The sequence below is a fragment of the Delphinus delphis genome, chromosome 8 (genome assembly GCF_949987515.2).
Source record: "Delphinus delphis chromosome 8, mDelDel1.2, whole genome shotgun sequence".
NCBI lineage: Eukaryota > Metazoa > Chordata > Mammalia > Artiodactyla > Delphinidae > Delphinus > Delphinus delphis.
This window is the reverse complement of record NC_082690.1, coordinates 99,769,562-99,780,729: the sequence shown is the minus strand read 5'-3', so window position 1 is coordinate 99,780,729 and position 11,168 is coordinate 99,769,562. Positions and strand designations below refer to the sequence as shown.

The 11,168-nt window shown below is 42.4% G+C and overlaps 2 protein-coding genes across 2 annotated transcripts in view; one reads left to right on the top strand and one right to left on the bottom strand.

Moving 5' to 3' along the window:
• Window positions 1–449: 449 nt before the first annotated feature.
• The window catches only part of STX3 (syntaxin 3), a 54,617-nt gene continuing 43,898 nt past the window's right edge, over window positions 450–11,168 (bottom strand). Inside the window, exon 11 of the mRNA XM_060018970.1 lies at window positions 450–529. The gene's annotated coding sequence lies outside the window, so the exon portion shown is untranslated. The remainder of the gene's footprint in view (window positions 530–11,168) is intronic.
• On the top strand, window positions 7,057–11,031 carry MRPL16 (mitochondrial ribosomal protein L16). Its single transcript, XM_060018966.1, has 4 exons — window positions 7,057–7,227; window positions 7,585–7,650; window positions 9,324–9,472; window positions 10,321–11,031. Exons 1-4 carry the CDS (start codon window positions 7,173–7,175, stop codon window positions 10,804–10,806), a joined length of 756 nt encoding a protein of 251 aa, XP_059874949.1. The 5' UTR covers window positions 7,057–7,172; the 3' UTR covers window positions 10,807–11,031.

Below are 11,168 nucleotides of genomic sequence, written 5' to 3'. Positions count from 1 at the left end.
AGAGAAACAAAAGCAAAAATTTTTAAAATGGGACTACATCAAACTAGAAAGCTTTTGTACAGCAAAGGAAACTATCAATCAAGTGAAAAGGCAGCCTACCAAGTGTAAGAAGATATTTGCAAATGATGTATCTGATAAAAGATTAATATCCAAAATACACAAAGAACTCATACAACTCAACATGAAAAAAAAAAAAAACACCTGATTTTAAAATGGGCAGAGGACCTGAATAGACATTTTTTCCAAAGAAAACATACAGAAACCAACAGGTACATGAAAAGATGCTCAATATTGTTAATCAGCAAATCAAAACCACAATGAGATACAACCTCACACCTGTCAGAATGGCTATCATCAAAAAGACAACAAATAACAAGTGTTGGCAAGGATGTGGAGAAATTAGAACCCTCGTGCACTGTTGGTAGGATTGTAAATTGATGCAGCCACTATGAAAAACCGTATGGAGCCTCCTTTAAAGATTTAAATAGAACTGCCACACGATCCAGCAATTTCACTTCTGAGTATTGACCTGATGAAGATATAAAAAAACATAATTCAAAAAGATATAAACACTGCAATGTTTATTGTAGCACTATTTACAACAGCCAAGGTATGGAAGCAACCTAAGTGTCTATCAATAGAAATCTTACCATTTGTGACAATCTAGATGGATCTAGAGGGTATTGTGCTAAGTGAAATGAGTCAGACAAAGAAAGACAAATATCGCACGATCTCACTTATATGTGGAATCTAAGATCAAACAAACAAACAAAACAAAATGAAAACAGATTCACAGATACAGAGAACAAACAGGTGATTGCCAGAAGGGGAGCAGTGAAATAGGTGAAGGGGGTTAAGAGGTACGAACCTCAGTTATATAATAAATAAGTTAAGGGAATATATAGCATAAGGAATGTGGTCAATAATATCGTAATAACATTTTATGGGTCCAGACAGTTACAAGACTTATCTTGTGGGGAACATTTCATAATGTATGCAAATGTCAAGTCATTACGTAGTACACCTGAAACTAACATAATATTGTATGTCAACTACATTTCAATTAAAACAAGTTTTAAAAGGTACAAATGAACTTATCTACAAAACAGAAACAGAGTCACAGATGTAGAAAACAAACTTATGGTTACCAGGGAGTAAGGGTGGGGAGGGATAAATTGGAAGATTGGGATTGACATATACACACTATAGATATAAAATAGATAACTAATACGGACTTGCTGTACAGCACAGGGAACTCTACTCAGTACTCTGTAATGGCCTATATGGGAAAAGAATCTAAAAAAGAGTGGATACATGTATATGTATAACTGGTTAACTTTACCATACACCTGAAACTAACACAACATTGCAAATCACCTATACTCCAATAAAAATTTTTTTAAAAACCAAAAATATTCCAAAACAACTGACTACAATTAAATTTCACAAGTAAATGATTCTTGTTCCTTTGGGTCTGGGTTTGCCAATCAGCTTTCACACAGTTGCCTGCTTCTGGAACCAAGTCCTTGACTTTGTTTGCAGGTACACTCTTTAGAGTTGTCTCAGCAATGCCAGCTTTAAGCTCTGGAACATATGGTAATAAATCAATTTCCTGAAATACCATTAAATACATAACTAACTAAATAAATTTTTAATAAAAAATAAAATAAAAACAATATGCAACTGTACTTGCCTTTAACCAGCTATCTGAATGACTTGTAGCAAGTTCATGATTGAGGATAACATGCTGATGAGGAGGTAGAACTAACTTGACTCCTCTAGCCCCTCCCAGCTGAGAGCCTGTAGTTCTTTGAAATAGCAAAAGCCTTGAGTCTTGCTCAGAAGTGCAAATGATTCTGAGATTGAAATGAACACACACACACAAAAATATGAAGAACAAGAATTCTGGCCAAGGAAATAAAAATGGAAAGGGAGAGAAAATGGAACTTAACAAAAAGTTTTAAATTTTATCTTGAAGATCAAACATGCAAAACGTGCCATAATGTTTTTTGCAAAGTAAAGTGCAAAAATGGAGACCTTGATAAGACATATATAAAAATGTGTAATAAAGTAACAATGATTGAAAGAGTGTATCACTGGTTTCAGAACAGAGAGAACATGAGAAGGGAATAAAATGTCAAACGGAATCAAAAAAATTATGTGGGAATTTAGTACATTATAAAGTCACATATTAAATGAGGATTTTCAACTTGGAAAAGAATTATGTTAGATCCCTACCTCTGGCCCTTATAAGCATATGCTCAGAGTCAAAAACTCTTAAGAAAATTACTGTCAGATTTTACTGCTTAAAAAAAAACATAATGGGGAATTCCCTGGCGGTCCAATGGTCAGACTCCTCGCTTTCACTGCCAAGGGCCCAAGTTCAATCCCTGGTCAGGGAACTAAGATCCTGCGAGCTGCGCGGCACGGCCAAAAAAAAAAAAAAAAAAAAAAAAAATCATAATGGTCATGCCTCAAAAAGAAAATTAAAGGACATACTGAAAAATGAAAAAAAAAATCAAAACATATACAACTGAAGAGGAGTTAATGTACTTATACATAACAAGCAGTTTTGAATCGAAAAAAAATGAACAGTATGATTGAAAAGTACACAAGCAAGCAAATCACACATACAGTAAAACAAACAGACAAAAACATATGAAACCAAAGAGATGAGAAAAAGTTCAGCACTGCTAGTTATTTTTTAAAATTTTTATTGCTAGTTATTGCAAACTAAGGAACTTCCCTGGTGGTCCAGTGGTTAAGACTCCGTGCTTCCAATGCAGGGACTGTGGGTTCGCTCCCTGGTCTGGGAGTTAAGATCCCACATGTTGTTTGGCCAAAAAAATAAAAACAAAAAAGCAAACTAAGTATAACCAGATGTAAGTTAGATCACTAAGTAGAACTCAGAGAAGGCTATCAGAAATCAACTTTAGTTTACCCTTCTACTATTTATCCAAACCAACTCTGTAAGGCTGGGGTTTTTTTTGCATTTTTCATTACTCTCTGATATTAAAAAAAAAAAGTTGTGTTGTCACTTCTAGCCACAGAGAACGTATTGATTTCAGTAACTAAAATGTCCAAAACTGTGTAAAAATCAAAACTCTGAATTGCATTTGGAGGTAAAGCTGCTCCCCGCTCCCAGCTCAGCCCAACGCCAGATAGAAAGTGGTGAAAACAAAAATGGAGGCAAGGGAAGAGGGCTCTTATTTCCTCACTTCTGCACATTTACCAATCACTTAAGACCTTTTCTACCCCTGACCCCTCACCTCTGACCCCTTTGGGATGGCTTACCGTCATGGTACCTGTTATGAGTTGACTTGTATCCTCCTCTCCCCTGAAAAAAACATAAGTTGAAGTCCTAACCCCCAGCACCTCAAAATGTGGCCTTATTTGGAGAAAGGAGCTTTACTGAGGAAATCAAGTTATAGTGAGATAATTAAGGTGGGCCCTAATCCAATAAGACTAGCGTTCTTATAAAAAGGGGGAATTTGGACACATGACAGACAAACATAGAGGGAAAATGATATGAAGAGACACAGGGAGAAGACGGCCATCTACCAGCCAAGCAGAGATCCTTCCCCACAACCCTCAGAAGAAACCAACCCTGCTGACACCTTGATTTCACACTTCAAGCCTCCAGAACTGTGAGGCAATAAAATTCTATTGTTTAAGCCACCCAGTCTGGGGTACTTCGTTACAGCACCCAACAGTACTGACTCGGGTCCGGGTATATATGGTGCTTTATGGAGTCTTCAGAGGACACACACACACACACACACACACACACACACACACACACACACCCTAACCCTAACTGCTGAGGACATCTCAGTTCCCTTGACGCAGGCAAATTCATCTCTGCTAAACGGTTGGCTGTTTGCATATAATTCTTCTCACAGGCCCTGGACATCCATCATTACACCTCTTCCACCTTCTTTCTCCTTGTCTCTCCATGGGGTCCCGTTGGACAGGATATAAGAAAACCGTAAACCCACACACTGCACTGGGGTCCGCATCTGGTCAACAGGATATTCACACCTTTGACCTGCCATCAATAGTAGTGTGGCTACTTCTCTCTACTCTGATGTCACAGGCTGCTTTGATCAGCCTCCAAACGTAGACTTTCCCGAGCCCGTGTCAACACCAACCCCCTTCAAACTGCAGAGGCCTCATACCAAGCTCTCTGCGCGGTCCTGAAGTGTCTCTCACTAGGCTGGATGGCTCACCTCATCCCTAACCATTGGAGAGGGGAAGTGAAACTCACAGTATGTCAGCTCTGTCCAAAGAAATCTTTATTGTCATTGCCAGTTTCCACTTCCTTTCTTGATTTTTCCAGTGCTTTTTACAGGCTGAAGGAGAGTGGGTAGCTAAGAAGAGCAAAGCCACTTCCAACCAGCTCCTTGATAAGTCCAGCCTAGGAGGCCCAGCTCCTCACTCTGGAATACGGGGATTACCACATACCTTGGGCCCTCAGGCAAAACTAAGTCAGAAGCAATTCTGCTTTAAAACCCTGTTATAAACATAACACTGGATGTGGTTTTTCACCTTTCATATTGGCAAAGCTCTAAAAGAACGTTCATATCCTTCCTCAGAAGGGGTGTTTATAAAGTCACACTGATACATTGTTGGTGAAGGCCCGTTTCACGCAATTTGATGAGGTAAAATGATTTTAAATGAACATCCCTTTGATCCAGTGATTCTTCTTTGGAATTTGCTCAAAAGAAATACCAAAACAGTACGCAAATGGTCTGTATAAGGATGTTTATTACAGCATGGTCTATAATAACAGACTTGTAAATAACTTGACTAAGCCACAATAGGGAATCATTTATTATGGTGAAAAAATTCATAGGAATACCATGGATCTAGTCCGTAAACGCCAAGACAAAAGCATGAACAGTAGTCGGCATTGTTCCCTCTTCTTGGCCAAACAATTAGGACTAGATCCATTCTTCGTGCCTGTTGACTTACTCCCTGAGAAATGCTGGAAATAGCTCTCCTGTAAAACTCTATGAACTCCCCAAGTTGGGACTGACTCTAATTTAGCTGGAAAGCTCTGGAATATGTGTAGACACATTCATTTTTCTCATGGCAGTAAGGTGTGTATGTGTATGTGTGTGTGTGTCTGTGTGTGCCATTTAAGTCAACAACCGGACCTGGGACTGGGCTACAAGTTTCTGTTATCTCTGGATGTTTAAATAAGAAGATTAAAAACTGAGGTGTTAATTTTTATACAGGTGGGAAAAATATACATCCCAGTGAGTACTGGCCTGTATAGTCCAGAAACAATGCCTTGTACCTATACTCTACTTTTTAAATTTTCAAAGTGCTCATAGAGCACTGATTCCCAAACATGATTGGGCATTAGAATCACTCGTGGGGCTAGTTCACAATAGGACTTCCTGAACCCCACCTTTAGAGTTTCTTAGTAAGTGGGGACCAGATATTTACATTTTTAACAGAGGCCTCAGGAAAGTTCAAAGACCAACTTTTGGGAGATGTTAGCAAATGCATTCCAATAAAAGTAAGTTCATCAAGGTTCTTAATCCTACTTTGCATCATACTGTGTAGCAAATCGTGTAATCCCTGAACCTCAGTCTCCTACAAATAACAGCCATAGAACTATCAGAAGAGAAGAAAAATCGAAGGGAAAAATGATTTTCTGTGATCAGGGAAGACCTCAGGTCCATCCTTCGATTTTTCACAGCCCTTTATTTAAACTTCTCATATCTCAACGTTAGCTAATTGTATTCTCATCATATCATCCCTACATAAATATAAATTCATAAAGGGTCACCGATTTTTCATATTTGTATCCTCCATTGTACTTAACACAACTCTTACAAAGAAAAATAGACATTATGGTACTCCTTAAATGTAGAATTTTGAGTTAATTTTTAGTTCTTTTAAAATAAGCAATGAGGTAGAAATTTTAGGGCACCAGAAGACTTAGAGACCAATCAAAGAGTGATTGTACGGCAGCTTTATTCTCCATCCAAACAATCTTATACAATATTCAGCTTGAGATTTTTAAATACCTGAGTACATCTGAATCTCCCACTTTCGGTGGAAGGGAGAGGGGAGCACAGAAGGGCTGCCCAGAATCTGACACGGGCTGAGGGGGCGGGGGCAGTTGAACCTTTTAAAACTGCTCTTGGGACAGAAATGATTGGCTGTAATAAAATTCACTAACTCTTTTGATACAGAGTCAGTGTGCAAATAATTAAGAAGTACATAAAACTGTGGACAGGGAGAGTTCTTCCAGTAGCTTTGCGAGATTACAGGTTTTATTTGTTGCCATTTACGATATTAATCCTTGGAGAAAGACCACGCACAGATTTAGCATGATTTAAATACAACAGACATCTGCCTCAATTGGTAATCCCATCGGTATCCTAGAAGCTTGGAAAGAGACACTCTCTCTTTCTAAATATTAAAAAGCATCATGCCCATAAAAATGAGTTGCCCAACATTCTCCCAGAAGAATTATACCTTTTTTCATTTTAACCTGATATCGAGTCATATTGTCCGTTCACTGGGGTCTGTGGAGTCACACCGACTGTGCTCAAATACTGATTGTACTGTTTTCCTGCTGTGTGACCCTAGGAAAGTTAAATCCTTTGACCTTCGAGATGGAATCTGCAAAGTGGGTGCAATGACTTACTTATCGCACGGATTCGTTGGGAGGACTAGACGCAAGGATGAGGTACTCACCGCCCGACACCGTGCAAGAGCCCAGGAAATGTTAAGACAGTGATGAGTCCTTCGCTTTTTTCTAACGTCTTGCGGGAGAGAAGGGGGCTAGAGACGCGGCGTAACGTAGTGAATTGTAAGGAACCAACTTGCCATACGAACCCAGGCTTTCTCAGCATGGTACTGGGGGGAGAGAACCCCCTGCCCTGCCGCCCTCACCTCCGGAGAGACCCCGGAAAGAACGCGGGGCGGGACCCGCACACACCAGGCCGGAACCCACGTTCCGAGGCTCCGGTTTCTTCCGCTTCCACCCGCCCTCACTGCAGGGGGGACCGGCGCGAACGCAACTTCCGGCCCGACCAGGTGGGAGCCGGAGCCGGTTCCGGCGTGTCTCGAGAGTGCCGCGTTCCGCGCCCGCGTCGAAGTGTTCGCTGCGGTCGCCGTGGGGAGCCCGACGCGACCGCACGCGCGTGACCATGTGGCGGCTCCTGGCTCGCGCCCGCGCGCCCGTCCTGCGGGCGCGTTTGTTAGGTCAGAAATCCCCTGATCCCTCCAGGCCTTGCCTCTCTCCACACCCCTCCCCCGCATCGGGTATCTCGCACGGTCCCAAGACTCTGCGCACGGTTGCGGAAGCGCGGGGAAGGGGCTGCCCTTTGCTGCCGCCCCTCCCGCCATAAGATTCGTGCAAAAGGGTCAACAGCGTTCGTGCAACCTGGGGATCGGCGCCCAGAGTCCCCGGCTTGTCCTTTGGGGGCGGGGGGTAGTGCCTGTGAGCCCCTTTAGTGGAACCCACGTCCCAAACCCACAGGACACCTCTGTCAGGAGCGTATTTGGCCCAGAGTGTACCAAGCCCTGGCCTTCGTCGTTTAACTTGATCTGTCTTTGTAGATTCTTGGGCAGCGCCGCCCGCCAGCGCTGGCCTAAAGACGCTGCTCCCGGTGCCCACTTTTGAAGGTGAGAGCTTATCCGTTTTCCTGTTTGTAAGCCTTTTCTGTGATGGAACCCAGCAGAGGATAGGTAAAGAGTAGGCGTGTTCTTGTGCCCCCTATCCCCATTCACCCATTCAGTAATTATGTATTGAAGACATACTGTATGCCAGGCAGTGTTCTAAACGCTAGAGAGAAATCGAAGAACAAGAGACTCAAAAAGACTCCTGCTTTTAGGGAGCCAACCTGTCATGGGATATCTCCCATATGGCCTACCACTGGTGCGTGGCCCACAGCTGCCCACTCAGCTAAACCTAACTGGCCTCAACTGAGACTTTTGATGTTTTCTCCAAATGAGGTTACACATGTGCAGGCAGCAACAATATTATGTGAAAAGCATTAATTTGTTAATATAAACAATTAAGGTAAGCCACAATTTGGTATATCTAACTTACCTTTTTTTTTTTAATATATTGGAAATCTCAAAAAAAATGAGAGCGGCCTTGACCTCTGAGGGCCTTATCTTCTACACATAATTGAGAAACTACTACATGCACTGGAGTACATATGGCCGTGGAGGCAAGAGAAAGCATTACTAAGTTTCTGTGTAGCTACATATAGAAATGGCAGGGGGCAGTTTCTGTAGCCCTTAAAGTCTCCTGTTTTATACTGGACTCCATCACAGAGCCATGCTTGTTTTACTGTAGAAATACTTTAGATGACTTACAAGTTAATTTTTTTTTTCCATATTGTCAAAACGTCAGACATGATAAAGACGTAGCATGTCTGGCCCCTCACCCAGCAACCACATTGTAGTACAGGCCTCAGCATGAAAAGCCCCTGTATATATAAAGCAAAGAGCACTGATCAAAGGAGTACTAGGTTGTAAGTTTCCCAGCAAGAATGGGCAGAGCAGGAGAACTTAGGTATTTTGATGTACAATATAGTATCCTTTCCACTGCCTCTTATCAGAGAGGCAGTGTGGTATTTTTTCTTAAGTGACATAGTGTCTAGCTTTTCTGTTTTGACTGGATGACCCGAACCAAATTATAAAATGTCTCTAGGCCTGAAGTTCCTCTTCTATAAAATGGACTAAAAATACCACCTGCCTAATGTTGTGTTTCTTGATGTGGATGTTATGTGGGTGTGTCTGTGTGTTCACTTTGTGGTAATTCACATTTTTTTATGGGGCCCTTTGATACATGTGTGTTAAACTTTTAAAGGTTTAAAAACATTAAAAAGGAAGCCCTAAAAGATACCAAGGCTATCAAGTTGTTTTAACGATTAAATGAGATGATGCATGTAAAGCACTCAGCTCAATTCCAGCACTTAGTAAACATTCACACACACACAAATGTTCCCTAGTGTTACTTTGTGACACTCTCATACCTTCGTACCTTCTCTAACAGTCCCTCTTTCGGTGTTAGGTACAGAGTCGGCATTTTAAAAAAGCATTTTGGTTTGAAGGTTAAAACTCTGCTCTTAAAAGGTTCAAAAACATTTGCATCAACCACTGTCGTAATCAGAAGATTCCAGTGTCAGCGAAAAGCATCCACAAGATAAACCTCACACACTTCTGGAATTGCTGTTGAGTGGTAACTTTAAGACTTTGACCTGATTGTTATAAATCTTTCTAGGAAGAAAATGAATCCTTTGAGATGTGTGGTTTGACTTACTCTTGGTTGTCTGTGCTCCTTTTAGATGTTTCCATTCCTGAAAAGCCCAAGCTTAGATTTGTTGAAAGGGTACCACTTGTGCCAAAAGTGAGAAGAGAGCCTAAAAACCTGAGTGACATAAGGGGACCTTCCACTGAAGCCACTGAGTTCACTGAAGGCAGTTTTGCGATCTTGGTGAGTCCAGCGTCAAGCGGCTGTAGGACGGAAGCCAGGGATTAAAATAGACTCCTTGAGTTCATTCTCGTCTCTTCCTCCACAGGTTTTACTAGAACTGCCACTAGTTGCTCTTTAAACTGATGAGCAGGACCCAGTAAGCATTAAGTCATAAATGTTTTTTGTTTTACATAGAGTGAAAATAATGTAAAAGCAGAAGGAAGAGGGTACCTAACTTACCCCATAGTTAGACCATGAGATTTTCTCAAGCCTCTGGTCAAAATAAAACTATCCATGTTTTAGTACATGGGACAGATGTTTCCTTACTCATCAAGTAGCTTCCGTGAAGACTTGACGTCAGTACCTACACACATGGCTATGGACAAGGATTTAGTTCCCATCAGGCAGCCAGAGTGATGTTTTAACGTCCGATTCCCACAGCCTGCACGATCAGCCCCTGCCAGCCTCTCAGAACGCAGTCTGTTCCCCATTCCTCTCTCTACTCCGGCCACACTGGCTTCTGCCCAGACTCACCAAGCCACCTGCTGCGCCAAAGCCTTCGCATGTGCCGTTCCTCTGCCTGGAACACTCAATCTGTTTCCCCTTGGCTGGTTCGTTCCATTCTGGCCTCAGCTATAAAGGTCACCTCCTCAAAGAGGTCTTCCCTGGCTATCCATTGAAGCGGGTCCACCCTTGTTCCCATTTATTACTGTACCCTAGGCTTTTCCTCCATGGTACTTACTAGAACTTATATTTTTACTTTCATGTGTATCATTGAAGCCACAGTTACCATAAAAGAAGAGACATAATAGATCCCATGAAGGATACCTGAATCCCCGTACGTTTCTAATTCTTCCATTTACTTTTAGGCACTGGGTGGCGGTTACCTCCACTGGGGGCATTTTGAAATGATGCGCCTGACAATCAACCGGTCTATGGACCCCAAGAACATGTTTGCCTTATGGCGAGTACCAGCCCCTTTCAAGCCCATCACCCGCAAGAGTATGGGACAGCGCATGGGGGGCGGCAAAGGTGCCATCGACCACTACGTGACCCCTGTGAAGGCTGGCCGCCTCATAGTAGAGATGGGCGGGCGTTGCGAATTCCAAGAGGTACGGGGTTTCCTCAACCAGGTTGCCCACAAGTTGCCCTTCCCCGCGAAGGCCGTGAGCCGTGAGACTCTAGAGAAGATGTGGAAAGATCGAGAAGAACGAGAACGGAACAACCAAAACCCCTGGACCTTTGAGCGCATTGTCACTGCCAACATGCTGGGGATACGGAAAGTGCTGAGCCCCTACGACCTGACCCATAAGGGGCGATACTGGGGCAAGTTCTACATGCCTGAGCGTGTGTAGTGAGGATTGTAAGCAGGAAACGGACACAGGCTGTTTATTCCCCTCAGCCAGTCCTTCAAGTCTTTGGGTAGCTCTGATGTCATAACCAAGGAGCAGCATATGAGTAGATGCTTTCTGAAAAGCTGTACGACATCTGTCAGGTTTTTTTAAGTGCACTGTATTTATATTAAATAAAGTTTGAGCATCACCTCAAGATGATGTAACTTCTCACTGGTCACTAATTCCCTTAAATGATTAAGAACCAGGCCTGACTGACTGTTAGGAGCTCCGATTCTCCCCGGCTATAAGGTAAATGTCTTCAAGGCTGAAGCAAACGTTTGCATCTCCCACCTCTGATTCAAGTGAGACTTAATGTCTGTACT

Bases quoted from the DNA above. Each gene is read 5' to 3' on its own strand.
- MRPL16 (XM_060018966.1), top strand. From the start codon at position 7,173: ATGTGGCGGCTCCTGGCTCGCGCCCGCGCGCCCGTCCTGCGGGCGCGT. The intron at 7,228-7,584 runs GTCAGAAATCCC...CTGTCTTTGTAG, and splicing joins CCTGCGGGCGCGTTTGTTAG to ATTCTTGGGCAGCGCCGCCC. The intron at 9,473-10,320 runs GTGAGTCCAGCG...ATTTACTTTTAG, and splicing joins AAGGCAGTTTTGCGATCTTG to GCACTGGGTGGCGGTTACCT.